The 25,601-nt window shown below is 44.2% G+C and overlaps 1 protein-coding gene across 1 annotated transcript in view; it reads left to right on the top strand.

Moving 5' to 3' along the window:
- Positions 1-25,601, top strand: part of LOC124776941 (piwi-like protein Ago3) — a 219,971-nt gene that overhangs the window by 108,267 nt on the left and 86,103 nt on the right. Inside the window, exons 9-10 of the mRNA XM_047252163.1 lie at positions 8,689-8,793; positions 15,858-16,023. Of these exons, the coding sequence (XP_047108119.1) occupies positions 8,689-8,793; positions 15,858-16,023 (271 nt within the window). The remainder of the gene's footprint in view (positions 1-8,688; positions 8,794-15,857; positions 16,024-25,601) is intronic.

The following is a 25,601-nucleotide window of genomic DNA, read 5'->3' as shown; positions in this document are numbered from 1 at the left end:
TGCTCCTGGTTGTGCTGAGTCTTGCTGACTGAAGAGTCGGACATCGAAGAGCGGCCTAATTCCTGTGGAAAGTGGGTGTTGTCTGGATTTCATATGATAGCAGAGATAAACCTTGTCAAATATAAAACGTAACTATCGATCACAGTTAATCAAAGATAAAAACATCTCATCAATTCTGTAGTGTCACTGTCCATATATCGCTGAGTTTCATAGCTTCTGTACCACCCCAAATATGGAAACCCTAATGAAATCCCTTTGGTAGTAAAAGAAATAGCAAAATTAATTATCCTGACATTGATGGGAGCTACTGACAACAAAATTAACACTATTGCGAGTTTCACTAACAGGAATACTATGTAACTAATAACATTTTTATAAAGAAAGGACTAAATGAAAGACAGATGATACAAAGCCTGAAACTTCAAATAAATAATTCAAAATATATTTTTTACGAAGGTTAAAACCTAGACCGTAAATAGATCAGAGATAACATTTATCCAAGAAGAGAGTTGTAGCCGCATTGAGCTGGAAGTTTACTGCGACTACAATGTAACACTGCAGTGAAGGTGTTAATTCAGTCTCTCTTGTAGATGTCGCAATAGTAGTAAGCCTATTGAACACTGTTAGAGTGTTTCAAACCGATCCGAAGTTTTAAAAGTTTTCCAGTATCGACTTGACGTACTAGTCAGAATTTCGAACTGAAGTAAAATAACATTTACGGTTTAGCCAGACAGCAGAGCAGTTATTATATGTGGAAGAAGAGTAAATCATGTGATGCCTGATTAACACTGGGGCTTAGCCTTCATGATCTGTGATTGACATGAACATCAAAGGACACAGCAATATACCAACCGCCGACATAAACTCTATTATTAGCCTTGAGTAGGAAACAGCTGCACGCGATCACGAAGAACTAACAGTTACGCCGTGTTGTCGGAAGCTGTAGCCAAAGTCAGAATCGCTGATGCAAATAGATTCAAGACCCTGAATGACAGATTAGATTAGATTAGATTAGATTAGATTAATACTAGTTCCATGGATCATGAATACGATATTTCGTAATGATGTGGAACGAGTCAAATTTTCCAATACATGACATAATTAGGTTAATTTAACAACATACTTAAGTTAATATAACAACTTTATTTTTTTGTGTTTTTTTTTCTTTATTTTTTATTTTTATTTTTTTTATATTTTTGTTTTTTTTCCTTTTGTCTTAATTTATATCTAAAAATTCCTCTATGGAGTAGAAGGAGTTGTCATTCAGAAATTCTTTTAATTTCTTCTTAAATACTTGTTGGTTATCTGTCAGACTTTTGATACTATTTGGTAAGTGACCAAAGACTTTAGTGCCAGTATAATTCACCCTTTTCTGTGCCAAAGTTAGATTTAATCTCGAATAGTGAAGATCGTCCTTTCTCCTAGTATTGTAGTTATGCACACTGCTATTACTTTTGAATTGGGCTTGGTTGTTAATAACAAATTTCATAAGAGAGTATATATACTGAGAAGCTACTGTGACTATCCCTAGATCCTTAAATAAATGTCTGCAGGATGATCTTGGGTGGACTCCAGCTATTATTCTGATTACACGCTTTTGTGCAATAAATACTTTATTCCTCAGTGATGAATTACCCCAAAATATGATGCCATATGAAAGCAATGAGTGAAAATAGGCGTAGTAAGCTAATTTACTAAGATGTTTATCACCAAAATTTGCAATGACCCTTATTGCATAAGTAGCTGAACTCAAACGTTTCAGCAGATCATCAATGTGTTTCTTCCAATTTAATCTCTCATCAATGGACATACCTAAAAATTTGGAATATTCTACCTTAGCTATATGCTTCTGATTAAGGTCTATATTTATTAATGGCGTCATACCATTCACTGTACGGAACTGTATGTACTGTGTCTTACCAAAATTCAGTGAGAGTCCGTCTACAAGGAACCACTTAGTAATTTTCTGAAAGACAGTATTGACAATTTCATCATTTAATTCTTGTTTCTCAGGTGTGATTACTATACTTGTATCATCAGCAAAGAGAACTAACTTTGCCTCTTCATGAATTTAGAATGGCAAGTCATTAATATATAATAAGAACAACAAAGGACCCAAGACTGACCCTTGTGGAACCCCATTCTTGATAGTTCCCCAGTTTGAGGAATGTGCTGATCTTTGCATGTTACGAGAACTACTTATTTCAACTTTCTGCACTCTTCCAGTTAGGTACGAATTAAACCATTTGTGCACTGTCCCACTCATGCCACAATACTTGAGCTTGTCTAGCAGAATTTCATGATTTACACAATCAAAAGCCTTTGAGAGATCACAAAAAATCCCAATGGGTGGTGTTCGGTTATTCAGATCATTCAAAATTTGACTGGTGAAAGCATATATGGCATTTTCTGTTGAAAAACCTTTCTGGAAACCAAACTGACATTTTGTTAGTACTTCATTTTTACAGATATGTGAAGCTACTCTTGAATACATTACTTTCTCAAAAATTTTAGATAAAGCTGCTAGAAGGGAGATTGGACGGTAATTGTTGACATCAGATCGATCCCCCTTTTTATGCAAAGGTATAACAATAGCATATTTCAGTCTATCAGGGAAAATGCCCTGTTCCAGAGAGCTATTACACAGGTGGCTGAGGATCTTGCTTATCTGTTGAGAACAAGCTTTTAGTATTTTGCTGGAAATGCCATCAATTCCATGTGAGTTTTTGCTTTTAAGCAAGTTTATTATTTTCCTAATTTCAGAGGGAGAAGTGGGTGAGATTTCAATTGTATCAAATTGCATAGGTATGGCCTCTTCCATTAACAGCCTAGCATCTTCTAATGAACACCTGGATCCTACTATATCCACAACATTTAGAAAATGATTATTAAAAATATTTTCAACTTCTGACTTTTTGTTCGTAAAGCTTTCATTCAATTTGATGGTAATACTGTCTTCTTGTGCTCTTGGTTGACCTGTTTCTCTTTTAATAATAATCCAAATTGTTTTAATTTTATTATCAGAGTTGCTGATTTCAGACATGATACACATACTCCTGGATTTTTTAATAACTTTTCTTAATATAACACAGTAGTTTTTATAATTTTTGATAGTTTCTGGGTCACTACTCTTTCTTGCTGTCAGATACATTTCCCTTTTCCGGTTACAAGATATTTTTATACCCTTAGTAAGCCATGGTTTGTTACAAGGTTTCTTACGAGTATATTTAACTATTTTCTTGGGGAAGCAGTTTTCAAATGCATTTACAAAAATGTCATGAAATAAATTATATTTTAAATTGGCATCAGGTTCACGGTACACCTCATCCCAGTCTAACTGCTGTAGGCTTTCCCTGAAATTTGCAATTGTTAAATCGTTGACTGAACGTACTACTTTGGAGGACTGTTTAGTATTGCTGAATGGAGCTATGTCATATATTGTAACTAGCTGTGCACCATGATCAGAAAGACCATTCTCAACAGGCTGAGCATTTACCTGGTTAAACTTACTTGGTCTATAAAGAAGTTATCTATCAGTGAGCTGCTATCCTTTACCACCCGAGTAGGAAAATCAATAACGGGTGTCAAATTGAAAGAACCGAGTAATACTTAAAGGTCATTTTTCCTATTACCCTCTTTCAAAGAATCTACATTGAAGTCCCCACAAATAATAATTTGCTTCCCCCTGTCTGACAGATAGCACAACAAGGAGTCCAAATTTTTCAGAAATAGATGAAAATTTCCTGATGGGGACCTATATACAGTTACAATTATAAATGTGCCTTTATTTAATTTAAGCTCACAGGCACATGCTTCTATATGTTTCTCTACACAAAACTTTTTTGTTTCTATACTTTTTGCACAATGATAACTTTTGACATATATGGCAACTCCTCCTTTCTCCATATTTTCTCTCATTACATGTGCAGAGAGCTTATAACCACTTACATTTACCTTATCCATATCGGTAACAATGTGATGCTCAGACAGGCATAGTATATCTATTTCATTCTCAGCTTCTAAATCTTCTAAACAAACCAGAAGCTCATCTGCTTTATTCTTTAAACTCCCAATATTTTGATGAAATATACTTAAATTATTTTTAATTATACTTTTATGAGAACCTTTCCTTATTCTAACATTTGCAGTACTCTCCTGTCTGAGTTTCTCATTGTGCTTAGGCCTAGTTCCTATACCAGTGGTCACATGGTGTTCAGAGAGGCAGATTATGTCAACTGGGTTGGGTGACTTTAATTCATCAATGCAATTACCTAGGACTGAGATACAACTTGGTGGAGATAAAATTTCTGGTGATTGGTGAAAATTTATAATTGGTAGCTGTGATTGGTGATCCAATGTGCTAGAATTGTGCTGTTTAATTTCTTTCCTAAACTGAAGATTTGTTTCAATCCTGACCTCTCGTAGAACTTGACATCTTTCTGTCTTACCTATCCTAAAATGGTGCTGCTCCAACACCTGTAACCACTGGTATTTTACCATTCATGGCAGTGCCTCCCCCCCTTAAATTTCCTGCTATTACCCCAGCCAGTTTCCGCTTCCCTTTCCTGTTGAGATGTAGGCCGTGCCTGGTATAGTCCCACCTACTGAGATAATCAACAGGAACCACACCAATATGAGCCCCCGCACCCGACCCAAGCAGCCGTTCCAACTCCAAATTAACTCTCCCAACAGAAGAGTTCAAATGAGGCCGGTCATGGCGTCTCAGGACAGATACAAATTCAACATTGGTGTGTCTCGATGCCGACGCAATCTTTACCAGGTCACACTCTATACTGTACCCAGGATCTCTGTCGATGCTGTTCCCTGGCCCTCCCACAATAAACACGGTGTCTTCCCTGGTAAATCCTTTACAGAGTGAACCTAAATCCTCTGTCACCTGATCCAGACTAGCACTTGGTTTGAAAAAATTTGTGACATAGTATTCTGGTCCTAATTCCTCCTGCAGAAGTTGGCCTACACCTCTGGCATGAGAACTGCCTAACAACAAAACTTTCTTCCTTTTCGATGACTTTCCTACTTTCTTTTTCAATTTCCTATTGAAAGTTTGTTGTGTCCTGTCTACACCTACCTCTGCTTGAGGCTCATCAGTTTCTAACTGAAGCAACAGGTCAAACTTATTTTTGACATTCACCACAAAACTGTCAGACTTAGTTCTAGGCCTGTTCCTTCTGCTACCTGTTTCCACTTCCCACCTCTCACCTCTCTTTGCCCTTCTCCCTCCTTAACCTGTCCAGATCTTCCCTAGCCTGATCTAGCTCAGCCTGAAGGGCAGCAATTTTCCCCTCCTGTTCCACTATCTTCCTATCTCTGCTGCAAGAGCAATGTATTTTCAGTGCAGGATTAAATAATTACGAAGTTCAATAAACTCCAATACGCAGAAGTTAAAGGTGATTTAGTGATTTTATTAACAGTGAACAGCAAGTCTGCACTGAAATACGACACTTTCTGTACATTGTCCGAAGAGTATTTTATCTCTGGAATTTCGTTGTATTAGTTGTTGAATTAAACCGTAGTGACACCTTCACGATGCTGTATTAATTAATAAATCAGCATCCTCGCAAAACTATGATGTTACATTGGCTTGAGTGATGGACTCTATAATTCGAGATATCCTATTATCTGCGTTTGAACACTCATTCGCAAACCGGGCATAAGAGCTACAGTTGCCAAGTTCGCCTAAGCTTATCAGCCTGTCGCGAACACGCAAAGCATATTTGGTTAATTGTTTCAGATCAAAGGAGTTGTTGCGGTACCAAGTGATAGTCACTGTGGATTCGGAGTAAAGGAGACCGACAGACTTCGAACACCAGTGCTTCAATTTTAAACAAGGGCTGCTTACACATTCTGGCATGCTGCTCCATTGGTACGCTGATGTCAGTCTAAGGGAGATAGTGCCTGAAATTAATCAACCAAGCGAGGAGTTTGTTTTTAACAGTTACCGATCGGAGCCATTGTGATTGACAGACACCGTTCCATGTCACCCGGACTGGGACAACAATCACCATCGAGCCAACACAAATAAAACGCCACATTTCTTTTTTTCTGTTAAAATTATTCCCATGTTCATATATTTCAATGGCTTCTCTATATAGCCGTGGATAATAGTTTGTCATAGTACATAAAACTTCAGTTTCCGAAAATTTCACTACGTGATCACCTGACTGAAGAGCACGTTCTGCCAAGGCTGACTTGTCTGTTTTCCCTAGTCGGCAGAGACTTTTATGTTCCTTTAACCGTGTATTCACACTTTTCCTTGTAGTTCCAATGGAGTCCTTACCACATGTACACAGGATTTTGTATAGACCACTTGCAGACAGAGGGGGGGGGGGGGGGCATCTTTTCCTTAACAGAATGAAGTGCTTGGCCTATTTTCTTAGTTGGTCTGAGAATCGTTCGAACGTTAGGTTTTCTTAAAATCTTGCCAATTTGATCCATTACTTTTTTGATGAAGGGTTCTTCCATTGCTGTGTCCTATCGTCATTAGACCTTCTGTTGTTTGGTCTCAAAACTCACTCTATTTCCTTGCTAAAGTACCCATTCTTCCCAAAAGCCTGCTTTAGATGTTTTAACTCTCCATCCAGGTATTCCAGCGTACAAATCCTTTTAGCTCTGTCCACTAGACCTTTAATTACACCTCTTTTCTGTTGTGGATGATGATTGGAATCCTTATGCAAGTATCTGTTGGTATGTGTAACCTTCTGAAAGACATTATGTTTCAAGCTGCCATCAGTCTGTCTCATAATGAAGACACCCAAGAGGGATATTGCATTGTCTTCCTCCAATTCCATGGTAAACTGGATTTTAGGATGTATACTATTTAAATAACAAAAGAATTCCTCTAAAGCTTTTTTGCCATGTGACCAAACCACAAATGTACCATCCATGCATCGGTACCATCGACATGGTTTCTTCTTCACTTTTTCCAGAGCTATTTGTTCGAATTTTTCTTTGTAAAAATTAGCGATCGTAGGACTCAATGAGTTACCCATGGCCACACCATCATCATGCTCATAAAACTCATCTTCCTACTGGAACTGACTCGAGGTAAGGCAATGTCTGAACAGAGCAGTCAGATCTGCTGGGAAAAAATCCGCTATGTAAACCATAACTTCTTTAAGCAGAATCATAGTAAATAAAGAAACTATATGAAAACTGACAAGAATATCCTCAGGAGCCAAAAGTAGTCCCTCAAGTTTCTCAATGAAATGACGTCTTTTACATAAGAATCAGTTTTGCCAATATGAGGTTGATTCAGTTTTGCCAATATGTGGTTGTAAACAAGTTGCCGGATATCTTGCTATTTGGTACTTTGGAGAATTAATAGCACTGACAATGGCTCACAGAGGAAGGTTAATCTTATGAACTTTAGGTAGGCCATAAAGTCTGGGACACACAGCTTCACTCTTCAACAAACCTTTCTTCTCCTCCTCTTAAATTGAAGTAGATGACTTTATCAGTGTGTTTGTTTTCCTTAATATGCTAGCTGTAGGGTCTTTCATAAGTTTATTATATTCTCCTGATGTTACAAGATCCAAAATCTTAATTCTGTAATCCTATTTATTCATAACAACAGTAGCATTGCCTTTTTCAGAAGAAAGAACCTCTATCACTTTGTCTGCATTTAAATATCTGAAAGCCCTTCCCTCACCTTTCATTAGGTTACTTTCCAAAGGTTTACTGCGGTACAAGACCCTGGTGGTTTCGATTCGAACTGCATTTGCAGTTTCTTTGGGGAGGGTTTGTATCCCTGCTACTACGTTCACAATTATCTCCTCGACTGGTACTTTTGTAGGTGTAATAGCAAAGTTTCCTCCTTTTGCAAGGACAAAAATTTCATCTTGAGACAATATGCCCTGTGATTTATTAATAACAGTTGAGACAACATGCTGTTGAGAAAAATCGTAAAGTTATTATTACTTTGCAACGATTATAGTTAATTTGCATTGTTTTGGGTGGGAAAGATCCTCATCATTGATGGAAAAATGTCTGGTGTTTTCACAGACATGCTTAAAATAGTAACTGAATGAAAAGGAATGTGTAACAGTTAAATTGGGTGTATGGAATTTTGATTACAGGACACATCTCAAAAATAAATAAAAATGAAGTCTTGAATGATAAACAAATGTTGCTGGTAGTCAAGCTGTTAGAAATTCTTTCTTTCATAATTGCTCACATAAACTGTTAATGACCATGTTTACAGTTTGTAGTTGCAATTGGTGCAGTTAGGAGAGGAAAATTATATTAAGTTAGATAAGAAGGCATAAGAGCGGAGAGATTGCTCGTGATGGCAAGTGACGCTCCTAATGAAATATAAAATCCCCTTTAGCACATTAATCTTGTGTAGTCTGTGGTGGACACTTGAGCTGTTCATTATTGACAAGTGATTTAAGAGCTAATGTGGCACCTACTGTTGTTGTTTTTGTCAAGCATTTGTGAAATTGCACAGACATTATCATCTTGAAGTTTATACTTGCAACACCTAAGACTTGTTAAGGGAGACACATTTGGATGTTGAATATTACTCGTTGTATTAATGTCTGTGTGAATTGTGTATAGTATATATAATTATTTTGCAGTAATTTGTATTAATTATGATAGTTACACTCATTGAGGTTAGTTTGTAGATTCCCATTTTCTCCTGCATGATGCAACATGGTTGTTTTTCAGATTACTTATTGTTATTACTACAAGAAGCAGTATGGCCTTGACATCAGTGACTTACAGCAGCCATTGCTTGTCAGCAAAGTAAAGAAAAGGTTGCAGAACCAAGAGGTAATTCTGATATTTTCTTATAGAATTTTGTTTTGGCCTTGGCGTTAGTAATTGACACAGTTTATTGTGGTGAAAATATTCGTCTTTATATTAGAGAGTAATTATCCCGGCAGTGCTAAGCAATTGCTAAATACGAATATGGAATTGTACATACATCCTAATTTCATTTGCCGCTATCTATCTATCCCTCTCCCCCTCTCCCCTCTCTCTATCCCCCCTCTCCCCTCTCTCTATCCCCCCTCTCTCTATCCCCCCTCTCTCTATCCCCCCTCTCCCCTCTCTCTATCCCCCCTCTCTCTATCCCCCCTCTCCCCTCTCTCTATCCCCCCTCTCCCCTCTCTCTATCCCCCCTCTCCCCTCTCTCTATCCCCCCTCTCCCCTCTCTCTATCCCCCCTCTCCCCTCTCTCTATCCCCCCTCTCCCCTCTCTCTATCCCCCCTCTCCCCTCTCTCTACCCCCCCTCCCTCTCCCCTCTCTCTACCCCCCCCTCCCTCTCCCCTCTCTCTACCCCCCCCTCCCTCTCCCCTCTCTCTACCCCCCCTCCCTCTCCCCTCTCTCTACCCCCCTCCCTCTCCCCTCTCTCTACCCCCCCTCCCTCTCCCCTCTCTCTACCCCCCCTCCCTCTCCCCCTCTCTCTACCCCCCCTCCCTCTCCCCTCTCTCTACCCCCCTCCCTCTCCCCTCTCTCTACCCCCCTCCCTCTCCCCCTCTCTCTACCCCCTCCCTCTCCCCTCTCTCTACCCCCCTCCCTCTCCCCTCTCTCTACCCCCTCTCCCCTCTCTCTACCCCCCCTCTCCCCTCTCTCTACCCCCCCCCTCTCCCCTCTCTCTAGCCCCCCTCTCCCCTCTCTCTAGCCCCCCTCTCCCCTCTATCCCCCCTCTCCCCTCTCTCTATCCCCCCTCTCCCCTCTCTCTATCCCCCCTCTCCCCTCTCTCTATCCCCCCTCTCCCCTCTCTCTATCCCCCCTCTCCCCTCTCTCTATCCCCCCTCTCCCCTCTCTCTATCCCCCTCTCTCTATCCCCCCTCTCCCCTCTCTCTATCACCCCTCTCTCTATCACCCCCTCTCCCCCCTCTCCATCCCCCCTCTCTATCCCCCCTCTCTATCCCCTCTCTCTCTATCACCCCTCTCTATCCCCCCTCTCTCTATCACCCCCCTCTCCCCTCTCTCTATCACCCCCCCTCTCCCCTCTCTCTATCACCCCCCTCTCCCCTCTCTCTATCACCCCCCTCTCCCCTCCCACTCCACCTCCCCCTACTCCCTCTCCCTCTCTGTCCACCACCATTGCCCAGTCCATGTACATTGCTTATATCATACTGACCTTTTTGTTTGTTTATTGACCTATAACTATACAATGAACTTCTGTTAGGAATCAAATTTAAAGATTATTAGCAATATGTCTATGTACCAGTTAATGGATTAATCATCATACTGGTTAATGGATGAATTGTACTGGTTAATGAATTAATCATCTTGATAAAAAAAGTGGTATCCATCTTTTCCTCGAAAAAATATCAGCGGGTATTGTAATGCATTGTAAGAACGATGGGTTTCGGAGATAAGCTGAAGGTTGTCACCATCATACTATCAAGCCACAATGTCACAAGACACCAAATTTTTGCCAACAACCACAATGGCAACTTCATTCAGTGTCTGTGCATTGAAGCATCTTTCATGTTCACCTGCTGGTCTTTTCTCTGCTCTGATCACTACTTTGCGATCGTGCGAAGTTATCATTTCTAGTCCAGCCTTGAATTATTTTACCAACTGATTGTGCTCATGTAAGAGTAGTTGTAGATGTGCAGTAATCTCTCACTTAATCACACAACTGATGACACAACACTGATTTGATGTCATCATCAGAATTGTGAAAAAATAAATCTGAAGAAATTTGTGATCAGTATTTTCTAGCAGCAACAGTACTCCAGCACAGTGGTGGATTTGTCCTTGAATCTGTGAAAACGAATGGGGAATGGTTAAGCCACTGTCATATGATGAAGTGTCGTACAAGCAGTAATTGATTTTTGTGAGAAGTTTAAAGTTTTTTTCTGGTTCTTACAGTAAAATATCGCTTGGTTTCTTTCGTGTTTTTACCCTAAAGTGCATGTTACTAGTGACTGGCAACATTTTGATGGCACTAGGTACCCCCTGCGGGCCAGAATAGGCCTGAGGTATTCCTGCCTGTCGTAAGAGGCGACAAAAAGGAGTCTCACACCTTTCAGCCTTTATTTAGTGGTCCCCTGTAGGGTTTGACCTCCATTTTTCAAAATTTTCCCAAAGAGCGAGCCAATTAGGGAAGGGCGCCTTACATGGCGCATCGTGTCCATCGTGCATTGAGATCATTAGCCCACTTTCTCGTCGAGGCATTGCAGTTCCGCTCATCCTCCATCTTTAGGGCAAGGCCACTTTCCTGGGTGTGTTTTCTTCCACCCACTATGCGGTGTTGTTTTCTGCACCAACAATGACCATGGAATTCCTTGCACCTCATATCCAGCACAGTGTCCAGTCCGTTGTGGTGGGGCTGCCATGTACCCTGTTGGTTGTAGCCCCTTAACTACACAGGGATCGCTCTGCTGATTGCTACACCATTTACTCCCCACGTATGTCAAGTAGTAGATGCTCATCACCCTGGGGCCTCAGGACTCCCAGCAAGGGCCATCCCGCCAGCTGGCCTTTGCTGCGGCTGGGTGGTGCCCATGGGGAAGACACGTGGTTCGAGTGGGTAGCATCAGGGTGGATGACAGGCAATGAAGCATACTATGTCACCACTTGCTGGTGACCAAATGCCAGCAATGTCTAAGAGTTCCAAGTCTCAGTACAATAAAAGGAAGTATTATCCTAAATTGTTCCCCTCCCCAGCCACACCATGGGAGGAATGCCAGGCTAAGGGTGGCAGCAAACCTTATACGCCCTGAGGACTCTTTTGTCTCGATGAAACCTCAGTTTTTTGTAGAGCATTTAGAGGACAAGTTTGGGGAGGTGGAGGGCTTGTCCAAATGGCATCCTGTGCCCAGTCATGGGCATTACTCGATTGTGACAAGCTGGGAGATGTTTCCGTTACCATCACGCCTCATAAGAGCTTAAATGTGGTCCAGGGTATTACAATCCACAGGGACCTGATTTTGCAGTCCGATGACGAGCTGCGCGCCAACTTAGGGCGACGAGGAGCTCATTTCGTCTGGTGCATCCATCGGGGTCTGAGGGATGATCAGGTTGCTACCAGTGCCTTCATCTTGGCCTTCAAGGGAGTCACATTACCCAATAAGGTCAAGGTGATGGTCTACTGCTGTGATGGCAAGCCATATATCCCTCCCCCAATGTGGTGCTTTAAGTGCCGGAAGTTCGGCCATATGTCTTCCTGCTGTACTTCCAACATCACGTGTCAGGATTGTGGACGTCCATCCCATCCCAATACTCCATGTGCACCGCCTCCCATCTGTGTCAACTGAGGAGAGCATTATTCCTCTTGCTCACCAGACTGCAGAATTTTACAGCTAGAAAGGAAAATCATGGAATACGAGATCCTGGACCGACTGACCTACACTGAGGCTAAGAGGAAATTTGTGTGTCTACATCCTGTGGCTATGACCACCTCGTATGCCATCACTACGAGAACAGTTGTAGCCCCCAACAGTTCCGCGAGTTCCAGTCGACTCTCGGAGCCAGAAGACTACGCCTGCCCCCTTGATGGTGGGGGGCCACTTCCCTCCCTGTTGCTGTCGCACCACCTACCTTGGGTGCTCTGTCATTCCAACCACCAGAGACACCAGTCCCCACTTCTCAGTCGGAGAAGTGTAAGTCTTTGTTGGCTCCTCTCGCTAGGAAGGGGTCCCTTGGGTCACTTCCACGTTTCTGATAGTGGGAAAGATGACACCCATCAGTGGCTGAAGTGCCCAAAAGCTGCGGTCATAGGGATTCATTATCATCCTCCGTCCCGGAGAAACCCAGGGATCAGCGAGAGAAATCCAGAAAGAAGACTCCCAAAACCAAGGGAATTGCGGTGGCACCTACACCAACACTGCTTACAAACTGAGGATGAGGTGAAGATTCTGGCATCCGCTGAGGACCTAAATCTTGCCAGACCCTCAGACACAATGGATATAGCCTGTTCAGGAAATAAGTCACTGGCAGCAGGTGACCCTGAGGCTTAGACTGCCTCATTGAGTGTTTCATGCCTTCAGTCTCACGATCACATCATCCTCCAGTGGAATTGTGGCAGTTTTTCCACCACCTGGCTGAGCTATGGCAACTGTTAAGCTTTACACTTGCTTTCTTCATTGCCCTCCAGGAAATCTGGTTCCCGGCAATGCGGCCCCATGCCCTTCACGGCTACAGGGGATTTACAAGAGCTGTAGTGGAGTTTGTGTTTATGTCCTGAACTCTGTATCTAGTGAACCTGTGCCCTTTCAAATGCATCTTGAAGCTGTGGCTGTCAGGATACGGATGATGCAGGAAATAACTGTCAGCAATGTATATCTCCCTCCAGGTGGTGCGGTACCCCTGAATGTATTGGCTGCACCGATTGATCAACTTCCTCAACCTTTCCTACTTTCGGCACATTTTAACGCCCATAAACCCTTGTCGGGTAGCACCATGCTTACTGGCCGTGGCAGAGATGTCGAAAATTTACTGCCTCTTAAATACTATGGCTGCCACCAATTTCAGTGTGGCTCATGGTAATTACTCGGCCATTGATTTATCAATTTGCAGTCCAGGACTTCTTCCATCTATACACTGCAGAGCACATGATGATCTGTGTAGTAGTGACCACTTCCCCACGTTCCTGTCACTCCACCAGCATCGTGTCCATGGGTGCCTGCCCAGATGGACTTTAAACAAGGCAGACAGGGTAGCCTTCACCTCTGCTGTCACTCCCAATTTCCCCCCCCCCCCCCCACCCACACACACACACACACACACACACACACACACACACACACACACACACACACTCTCTGTGCCGTTGATGTCGTGATAGAGCAGGTCACTACAACGATCGCTTCTGCAGCGGAAAACACGATCCTCGTTCTCTAGGGTGCCTCCGGCGAAAGACAGTCCTTTGGTGGTCGCCTTGAGTCACTGAGGCAATTAAAGAGCATAGGAGAACTCTACAGTGACCTAAGCGGCACCCTTCCCTAGAGCACCTAATAGCCTTTAAGCGGCTCCGTGCCCGCGTTTGCCCGCCTATAAAACAACGGAAACCGAGTGTTGGGAGAGGTACGTGTCGACCATCGGGTGCCATATGTCACCTTCCCAAGTCTGGACAAAGATCAGACGTCTTTTTGGGCACCAAACCCCAACAAGTGTTCCTGGCATTAACATCAATGGCATGCTCTCTACTAACACAGACGCGGTTGCTGAGCAATTGAGCAATTCGCAAAGCACAGTGCTCGAGCCTCTGTGTCAGAGAACTACCCCCCCCCCCCCTCCCCCCCCAGCCTTTCGCACCCTCGGCCGATGGAAAGTAAAGTCCTCTCGTTCACTACACGCCACAGTGAACCCTATAATGCCACGACATAGCTCCTGGACTGGATCGGATTTACAGTCAGATGATTATACATCTCTCGTCTGACTACAAGCAATAACTCCTCGCCATCTTCAACCGGATCTGGTGCAATGGCGTCTTCCTGTCGCAGTTGTGGGAGGGCACCATCATTCCGGTGCTAAAACCTGGTAAAAATCTGCTTGATGTGGATAGCTATCGGCTCATCAGCCTCACCAAAGTTATCTGTAAACTGCTGGAACATATGGTGTGTCGGCAGTTGGGTTGGGGCCTGGATTCATGTGGCCTACTGGCTCCATGTCAGGGCGGCTTCTGCCAGGGTCACTCTACCACAGATAATCTTGTGTCCCTCGAGTCTGCCATCCAAACAGCCTTTTCCAGATGCCAAGACCAGGTTGCCGTCTCTCTTGACTTGCGTAAAGCATACAAGAAGACCTGGTGACGTCATATCCTTGCCACATTGTATGAGTGGGGTCTCCGGGGCCTGCTCCCGATTGTTATCCAAAACGTCTTGTCGCTCCATACTTTCCGTTTCCAAGTTATTGCCTTCCATAGTTCCCCCGTATTCAGGAGAATGGCGTTCCCCAGGGTGCCATATTGAGTGTGTGTCTATTTTCAGTGATCATTAGTGGCCTAGCAGCAGCTGTAGGGCTGTCGGTCTCCCCTTCTCTGTATGTGGATGACTTTTGCATTTTGTATTGCTCCTCCAGTACTGGTGTTGCTGAGCAGCGCCTACAGGGAGCCATTCACAAAGCGCAGTCAAGGACTATAGTCCACCGCTTACAGTTTTCAGTCGCGAAGTCGTGTGTCGTGCACTTCTGTCGGCATTGTACAGTTCATCCGGAACCAGAACTTTATCTTAATGATGAACCACTCACTGTAGTGGAGACATATCAATTCTTAGGATTGGTTTTTGATGCCCTGTTGACTTGGCTACCTCACCTTCGTCAGCTTAAGCAGAAGTGCTGGCAGCACCTCAGTGCCCTCCGCTGCCTGACAACACTAACTGGGGTGGAGATTGCCCTACGCTGCTGCAGCTCTACAGAGCCCCTGTTCAATGCCGCATTGACTTGAGAGCCTGGTTTACGGTTCGGGGGCACCCTCAGTGTTGCGTTTACTGGAGCCAGTGCACCACTGTATCGTTCGCCTAGTGACGGGAGCTTTTAGAACGAGTCTGGTGACCAGTGTCCTGGTGGAGGCCAGAGTCCCTCCATTGCGGGTCCGACGTGCACAACTGCTTGCCAGTTATATTGCACACATTCGTAGTCCTTCTGAGAGCATCCAAATTACCATTTCCTTCCCCACCTGCGGCAGTTCATCTCCTGCATCGGCGGCCCAGTTCAGGGCTCACATTGCGGTTCATGTGCGGAAAAAATTAACTTCAGTGTTTCTCTTAAATTCATGTACATTATTTGCTGAAGGTTTAAATTTTGTTTGCTGTATAAATTTAAAAAGACCTTACATTGTCATTAACTTTTTGTGCAGAACTCATTTTAGTTGATTGTTCTATTGTACCAGAAATTCTAAAGTGACACTAAAGTTTGTTTGTCTTTGTACTTTGTAGAAAACTGAACAGCTTATATGTCTCATACCTGAGTTGTGCTTCATGACTGGACTTACTGATGAAATGAGAAATGATTTTAAAGTGATGAAAGATATTGCAACATACACACGTGTAACCCCAAATCAAAGACAGGCATCACTGAAAACTTTCATCAACAGAGTAATGTGTGAGTATTAGAAATATAGAAACAATTCATAATTTTCATTTAAATAGTAGTGCAGCAATATATAAATGAACATAATTAATATGGTATTGGGCAATCTTTATAGATGTCATACAGCTATTGTTTGGCGTGGAATGGAAGCATGCAGCTCATACATTGTTATCTGAAAAATTTGGTACTGTTTCTCTTTCTTTGCATTAGTTTGGTTCACTGTTAGTGACACAGGCAATCTGTAACAGATTCTCTACTGTAAAATAAATTGCGTAGGTTTGACTTTATTAAAATTAGATGATTAAGCAGTCAATGAAAATACTGAATTTTATCAGCTTTTTTAATGCTGCTTGAAGGGAGTTGTCATTGGGAACTCAGAAATTACCATGTAGGAAAGCAGTTTGCTTGGTGACCACATCTGTCCGATTTTTGGTTAGCTAAGGTATTTATATAATCGATTCTCATGAGTCATAGTCATAGAATGACAAACCAATTAACAAAATAGAATAAGTTGTATTACATTCCATCCAGTGTAGTTGCCTCCATATTTAATAGCTGCAGGTGTGATAGGACCACTGTTGTTCTCTGCTTACAGAGGATGGATAGCAATATGCGGTTGTTTGCTGATGATGCTGCGGTGTACGGTAAGGTGTCAAAGTTGAGTGACTGTAGGAAGATACAAGATGACTTGGACAGAGTTTCTGGTTGTTGTTCTGAATGACCGCTATCTCTAAATGTGGAAAAATGTAAGTTAATATGGATGAGTAGGAAGAACAAACCTTTAATGCTCGGTTACAGTATTACTAATGGCCTGATTGGCACACTCAAGTTGTTTAGATATCTGGGTGTAACACTGCAAAGTGATATGAAATGAAATGAGAATGTCAGATCAGTGATAGGGAAGGCGAATGGTTGTCTTCAGTTTATTGGGAAATTCTGGGAAAGATTGGTTCACCTGTAAAGGAGACCATGTATAGGGTGCTGGTGCGACCTATTCTTGAGTACTGCTTGAGTGTTCAGGATCCATACGAGGCATCGAAGACATCGAAACAATTCAGAATTGGGCGGCTAGATTTGTTACCAGTAGGTTTGAACAAAATGTGTTACGAGGATGCTTCAGGACCTTAAATGGGGTTCCTGGGAGGGAAGGCAATGTTCTTTTTGAGAAACACTATTGAGAAAATTTAGAGAACCAGCATTTGAAGCTGACTGCTGAACGATTCTACTGCCACCAATATATATTGCATGTAAGGACCACAAAGATAAGATTTGAGAAATTATGGCTCATATGGAGGCATATAGATAGTCGTTTTCTCCCTCGCTCTATTTGTGAGTGGAATAGGAAAAGAAATTAGTAGTGGTACAGGGTACCCTCCACCACGCACTGTACGGTGGCTTGCAGAGTCTCTATGAAGAAGTAGATGTAGATATAGAAACAGGATTAACCAAAGGTTTCTACCAAGTGAGATGGCACAACGATTTAGGCATTTGACACTTATTTGGGAGGAATCAGTATCTGCTTTATTTGACTACCCAGATTCAAGTTTGCTACGGCCGTGAATTTATTAAGGTGAACCCTTAAGTATTTCCTATAAGAAAGACAGTACCAATTCCATTCTCCAGCCACGTCCTGTCTGATTTTGTGTTCTATCTCTTTTAGCATGCTGGGAATGAGTGAGTGGTGGTGACAGTTTGTGGGGCCAGTGCAAATACTTGAGAACTACAAAGAACCTTACTGATGTCGTTACATGACGTAGCGAGGCAGGCATGCCTCTGCTTGCTGACCCTGGCTGCGACTGTTGTATGGTTGGCAGCTTCCTCCTGGCGTTACTGCTGAGCAAGTCTCTCTTGCTGCTGAGGCTGGCAGTCTCTTGGCCATGAGCATAGACCTCAGCAGCTCATCTTGTTGTGCTGCGATTCCGCCCTACCCAAAGACGGTCCCTTGGCTCCTTATTGGAGACTTTCATTACTACTTCCCGTGGCGTTGTGTAGGCCCAGCAGCCCCTTGCCCCGTTTATGTCACCACAACTGAACACCAAGACAGCTGTGTGCAAGGTACGACTAGATGCCCATGGACTGAAGTCGGCCGGTGGCTGGCACTGGTGCCAAGTCCCGCTAGGGGTACAGCGTCAGTGGCAGCAGGCACAGACGGCAGATTGGCAGGGCGATGACACTGAGTCCCATGAAAGACTTACTATAGACGGCAAGGGCAGCCCGGTCTCAAACTCAGTTCTGCCGGTGGTGGAGCCCAGTCATCTCACTGTCCAGCATTGCTCTGGCATCACTTTGGTACTGCTGGATTTCAGTGATAAGTGATCCTTGCCTTAAAATCCAGACTTATCTGCATGTGTCTGGTGTTCATTTGTTTCGCTAAACCCTGGCACCTATTCAAGTTACCATCACAAGAGACTCGCCATAGTGTGGTGACACCTCTCCACCTGCTACACGGTGACTGCTGTGCGGTGCTATTTTCCACTGAGCTCGGCTGTCTTTGCTGCGTGAATCACTGGCATGTCTGCCATTGTGACCCGCATGTCACTGCACTAGTGGCTACTGACCTTCGGCAATTAACACAATGCAATATGGCACTTCCATGCTACTTCTCCTAACTTCTGTTGAAGACTAATAATTTTGTGAAGAAATACTGTGTCGTGGTACTACACTGACTTCTCCTACAGAGAAGACCAGGTTCCTCAGGCCTTTACAGAGCCCAAAACTCTATTGTAATTCCTTTTACACTTAATCCGTAGAATTACTACGTAATATTTGCCTGCCACCACTATTTCCACCGATACATACAATTGTGTGCTATCCACCGTTACACCCACTGTTGTGCCGCAGTAGTAGAATGGCAAGTTCTGGCTGCTTGGTTAACCCATAAGCTGTAATTCCAGTGGAAATTCTCCTTTCACCTTCGTCAATCCTTTCAAATACTGTCCAGGTGCCAATGAGACAGGACTTAACTGCCCAAGAAGCACTTGGTGGATGGCTTCCTGCAGACTCGTTATCTCCACTCTTTGGTCCCAGATATTATTCCTCAGGGACTGCAATAATGTCACCAACATTAGTCTTGCATCCAATACCTACATTCGAACTTGTATTCTTCCAGATCCTTTAGAGTGCTAACTGAGGCCCTTGCATAATCCACAACTTCCATAGATTTCAGAGCATCCATGTGTTATTTAGCATGCCGCTCTCAGAGTTCACAATCTGCGTGGAATGCCATATGAGAACCTGGGGACAGGGACCAGTATAACCTCCCCTCCCCACCAGAAGGCTGCTGTCTACAGAGAGCACGTCTCAGTAACTTACGATAAAAACTGCCCTAACACGAACATACAACTTTATCCAAAACAATGTTAATACCATATACTAATATTATGAAAAGGATAATTGCTACTAACCTTATAGCAGAGACACTGAGCTGCTGATAGGCACAACAAAAAGACTGTCACAAAATAAGCTTTCAGTCAACAAGGTCTTCGTTGAAAATACACACACACACACACACACACACACACACACACACACACACACACACAGTGACTACAGTCTGGCAACAATAAGTGTGGGTGTGGTACTGAGTCATACTTTTTGGAAATCAAAAAATACTGTGTCAGCTGCCTTGATCCAAAGCTTTCAGTATGTCACGTGAGAAAAGTGCGAGTTGGGTTTCACATGATAGATGTTTCTGTTGTAAATCCCTCGAACAAATTTCCACTGGAATATAGTTGACAGAGGGGGCAAACTCAGCTGTGAATCTTCTATAGACTCTGATAGGGATACCATCAGACCATGGACCTTTGTTTAGTTCAACGATATCAGCTGTTTCTCAACATCACTGACACTAACAGTCATTTCACTTTTCATTTGTACAGGGATTAAATTAGGGCAATTCTCTTGGATTTTTCTTTGTAAAGGAACATTGGAAGATGTAATTAAGCATTTCAACTTTTGCTCTGCTACCCTCAATTTCAGTTCTTGTCTCATTCACTAGGGACTGGACACTAACTTTGGTGCCACTAACAGCCTTTACATATGGCCAGAATTTCTTTTGGCTTTGCTTTGATAGAATTTTGCTAAGGTAGTCATCAAAGACTTCACACATTGCTCTCTTAACAGCCAAACATGTTTCATTCAACGTCTCTCTCTCTCTCTCTCTCTCTCTCTCTCTCTCTCTCTCTCTCTCTCTGTCTGTCTGTCTGTCTATAGCCATGGGCCATGTTTTACACCTACTGTGCAGTGATATCTGTTTCCTTAGAAATTTCTTTACAGTGACTTTATACCACGGAGGGTCCCTCCCATTATGAACTGTTCTACTGGGTACACATCTCTCCAGTGCATGGTCAACTATTCTTGTAAACTTAAGGCATAGTTCCTCTACATACTCCTGCCCTCAGCTGGAAGTATGGTGTTACTGATTTTTGTATCTAGTTTACTTGAACATATACAACTTTCTGCTTGTTTTAGTTCCTGTGATGTTTGGAATTGGGTAGGCATTTTGTTGTAGTCTTGCTATTCAAATGGCGGTAATGAGCTGTCCAGTCTTTTTCAGTACAATCACAATTCCTGACCAAGCGCCCCCCCCACCCCCTCAAAACACACACACACACACACACACACACACACACACACACACACACACACACACACACAAAATTGTTGATTTTATAGATTCCTCTGAAACTGGTTTGCAGCAGTCGTGGAATTCTGTACAGCCTCCAGTTTTTAAACCAATGCTTTGTTTTGCTGTCAGACTCTCGTGTTGTATTACTGGTGTAGCAGGCAATGGCCTTTACAGGAGAAACAAATCCTGGAGTTCCAGCAACAGTTTCTCCATCTGTGTCCTTTCTGTCACTTTTAAGCGCTTCAATTTCCCGCGAAATGCAGTCATAGCAGCATCTTGTGTCCCATCATAGCCAACACACCCTGATTGGAAATCCTCTTCATCTGGAAACTCTAGTGGAGTCATTAATGTTCCCTTTGACAACTTACATTCTTTGGCGCCAAAATTATTCACATTGACGGGCTCTACTTTGCCTCTGTCCCTTTCATGCACACCTATGATACTGTTTTTCAACATACAACTCACCACATTCAATATTTTTCTACCCTTGAGCAGTTGCTATTACACATAACATGCCAACTGGTGAAATTTTGAGGCTTAACATTCATTCATAGTGACTTTCTGGTGCTTCCTGACACACAATCAGGCAAATTAAGCCTTAATATCATTGCTCAAAGTTTAACTGGATTTGTTTGTACATTATAAATTCTGCATGGCTGATCGACATTGACAACAGTTTCCCCTAGTTGGGATGTTTTCTCACAAAGTTCTACTACATGTGATCGAAGGTAAATAATGGTGTGATGTTGATGCAGGAAACCCAATCCTAGGATTGTACTGTTGCCCCACACATACGCAAAACACCACTTTTACACACTGCTTAAACCTGGTTGCCTCAAACAAAAAAAACTCATGGCTACTGTCCCCAATATTTGTATATCACTATACTCTATCCCACACAAATTATAACATGGTGGGTTCCAATGCCTGCTTCCTTCAAATTCTCTTGAGGCCACTGATGCAGGCACCCTTTGTCCAACAAAACTTTATATTTCCTACCATTTATCACACCTATTACGATAAATTCCGCCTCTGCATTCATTCTTACAGAAACTTACTTTTACTGGGAACTCCTGTTAGTACCCCTGGTGTTCCCTCCTGAGGTTAGTGAGACCTTTCCTTCCCCCTGGACCTACTCTGTCAGTGATCTACACCACTCCTACTAACATTCCCATTAAATTGTTTGCCTATTAACTGCATCTCTTCTCTGTGGTAGCACTGCCTCTGTATTTGTTGCGTTCATTCACAATCACAGCACTTCACGTTCAAAGGAAATAGACGTCTTCGATCCCCCATTCCTGTTTATATGTCAGCTTCCTTGTACTCCGGCACCAACCTAAACCCATCTCCCATATGTACTGTCCTAGACATCTCTGGTACCAACCCCCTGAGTAAAGCATAAAATGCTTGCTGCTTGTTCTGCTGCAGCACCACTTTGTTCACCTTGTCATTCTGTGATACCTTGTAGATGTGAACACTCAACTTCCTAATCCTATCCGCAAAGTCTTCCCCTGCCTTAATATATTTCTTGGACACAGTACCCAATGGCTCCCAAAAAAAAAAAATCTTACAAGTTACTTTGCCCCCCCCCCCCCCCACCTCCCCCCGTATGACCTGTTGTTGGACATAGGACACTCTCTCTCTCTCTCTCTCTCTCTCTCTCTCCCTCCCTCCCTCCCTTCCTTCCTCCCTCCCTCCCTCCCTCCCTCCCTCCCTCCCTCCCCCGGGGGGGGTCCACAACTCTTTTGTGGATACGTGCGTAGAGAGCACGGGACCCCGAGCTAATGTGGCCCTCCTTCCTTTCCGGGCTGCATACCTTCCTCTTCCGCATCCTTCCCTATCCCCCATCTTCGCCCCCCCCCTCCCCTCACCTCTGGCTCTTTCCTTTTCTTTCTCCCCCTCTGGGAGTATGGTTTGTGCCTACGTCCGGAGACGGACGCTCGTAAATGTAATGCATTCTTCGCCTTCTCTCCTTGTATTTCTTCATCCTTCCTTTATCCTTCTCTTTTTCTTACCTCTTCTCTTTACCCTTTTCTCTGCTGTGGCATTTGAGACCTCTCTTCTTTCCTTTCCCTTTCTTTGTTTTTCCCTTTCTCTTTCTTCCTCCCTGTGCGTGTCTGAAGGCCGACCCATGCATTTTTGTGCGTAGCCGGTGATGGGGTAACGCGTAATTCCCCGGGTAGACAGGTAGGACACGTACGTAACCCCTGGTAACGGCCAGGCCCAGGGAGGGGTGATTACCCGAGCTGATACCTTCCGAAAGTGCCGATTGGTCCCTCCGTCCGTTTGTCGGGAGGTGTGAACAATCACCTAAGGCGGGAATGCCCTCAGAGAGGGCGCCCACAAGGGAGGAACGCGCCATCGGAGACGCCGGTAATCATGGGGGATTCTTCTGCAGTGGTTTCCTCGCCTTCCACCATGTCTGCTCACAAGCGTAAGTTCACTGAGTCTCAGCCACAGACAGTTCTTCCATCGTTGCCACAGTTCCTTGTTGTTTCTCGGTCTGATGAAGGTCACGATTTCTCCATGGCCAACCCTTTCATTATTGAGAAAGGTGCCGACGCAGTTGCAGGTCCTGTAAAGTCTTGTTCCAGATTACGGAATGGCACCTTGTTGTTAGAAACAGTCAGTGCCCTCCAGGCACAAAAATTGCTGCGTACTTCACTGCTCCACACCTTCCCTGTCCGGGTTGAAGCGCACCACACTTTAAATTCCTCGTGTGGAGTCGTTTATACACGCTCCCTCGATGGATTGTCTGACAAAGAAATACAGCACTACCTGTCTGACCAGGGCGTAATGGCTGTTCATAGAGTTATGAAAAGGGTTGACACGAACATCATTCCAGCCCTCACTGTCTTCTTGACATTTGACAAAGTTCAACTCCCATCGAAAATCAAAGCAGGCTATGAGATAATTTCCGTTCGCCCTTACGTCCCAAACCCTACGCGTTGCTATCGGTGTCAGCGGTTCAATCACACCAGCCAGTCCTGTTCCAATCCGGCCAAATGTGTTACGTGTGGCAAGGATGCCCATGTGGGCGCTTGTCCACCTCCATTCCCTCGCTGCATCAACTGTATGGGTGACCACGCTGCTTCCTCTCGAGATTGCCCTGTTTTTAAAGACGAAAAGCTCATCCAGGAAATCAGAGTGAAGGAAAAGGTGTCGACCTTTGCTGCTCGAAAATTATTCGCCAGTCGACAGCCTATCGTGCTTCAGACAGGAAAATACAGCACTGTCCTTGCTTCTCCTCGGCCAACCAAGGAGGCGGCCACGCAGACTTGCGACTTCACCTTTAGTGCCACGGTCGTCAGATCGGCCAGCGCAAAGATCGCCCGTTCAACTTCACCACTTTTGCCTGCCCACTCTATGGCTCACCCTTCATCGGGTTCTGCTAAATCTCGAGCCCAAAAGTCAGACACCAAGACTTCCAAAAAAGAGCATACTCGTGAAGATTTTTTACATACCCCGACTTCACAACCATCGGTTCCTCCTTCATCTAAACATCATATTTCCAAGAAGGCTACTAAGAAACCCAGTTCATCTCCTTCCCCGCCAAGGCGTGTCCCATCTACAGCACCACCTGGCGGAAATCGCCCTCGGCCGTCTTCTGTGTCGCCGAGGCGCACTGCTGGCGGCTGATCAACCGGCCGATCGCTGGTGGCAGGAGCTGCTCCTGAACAACCTATGGATCAGGATCTTCTGCCATTCCATGCTGTCGGTAGCAAGCTCTGAGCAGTCGTTGAGTTGACGGCAACCTTGGTCACATTCCTCCATTTTCTGTTCACCCTATGTCCATTATCCACTGGAATATCCGCGGCATTCGAGCCACTCGGGATGAATTGTCGATCCTCTTACGATCCTACTTGCCGGTCATCTTCTGTCTTCAGGAAACAAAGCTGCGTCCCCATGACCGCTTTGTTCTCACCCCATTTTCAGTCCGTCCGATTTGATCTCCCCTCTGTTGAAGGCACTCCAGCCCATGGAGGACTCATGATTCTTCTCCATGATACTCTCCATTATCACCCAATCCACTTAAACACTTCCTTCCAAGCTGTCGCTGTCCATCTTTCCCTTTCTGGATATAGCTTTTCTCTTTGTACTGTATACATACCATCGTCCACACCAATGGCACGAGCTGATCTCCTTCATCTTCTTGGCCAGCTTCCACCCCCCTATTTGCTGGTTGGGGACTTCAATGCCCACCACGCGCTTTGGGGATCTCCACATCCTTGTCCACGTGGCTCACTATTGCTAGACGTCTTCCACCAAGCGGATCTAGTTTGCCTCAACACTGGGGTCCCTACATTTTTGTCTGCCTCCACGACAAAATTATCTCCTTTGGACCTTTCGGTCGGTACTGTTCCACTAGCTCGGCGTTTCGAATGGTTCGCCCTTGATGATACACACTCGAGTGACCACTTTCCATGTGTCCTTAGACTGCAGCCTCAACTGCCATATATGCGCCCGCGACGCTGGAAGTTTGCCCAAGCTGATTGGACACTTTTTTCATCTCTAGCGACATTCGATGACTGTCACTTTCCCAGCGTCGATGATGAGGGCACACATATTACCGACGTTATTCTTACAGCTGTGGAACGTTAAATACCACGCACCTCCGAATTGCCCCAGCGCCCCCCAGTTCCTTGGTGGAAGGAGGCGTGCCGTGACGCAATACGTGCGCGGCGATGTGCTCTTCGCGTTTTCCGCCACCATCCTACTTTGGCCAACTGTATCCGCTATAAGCAGTTCCGTGCGCGATGCCGTCGCGTCATCTGCGATAGCAAGAAGGCAAGCTGGAAATTCTTTATTAGCTCATTTAACACCTTCACTCCCTCCTCGGATGTTTGGAGTCGGCTTCGACGGTTCTCAGGCGCGCCTAGTTTCTCCCCGGTCTCTGGGCTCACTGTCGCGCATGATACATTAGTGAACCCCGTCGCAATTTCTAACTCATTGAGTCAACACT

This window comes from Schistocerca piceifrons, chromosome 2, assembly GCF_021461385.2.
Source record: "Schistocerca piceifrons isolate TAMUIC-IGC-003096 chromosome 2, iqSchPice1.1, whole genome shotgun sequence".
In the NCBI taxonomy this organism is placed as follows: domain Eukaryota; kingdom Metazoa; phylum Arthropoda; class Insecta; order Orthoptera; family Acrididae; genus Schistocerca; species Schistocerca piceifrons.
Note: the sequence above shows the minus strand (reverse complement) of the source record. Positions and strands in the feature narration are given on the sequence as shown.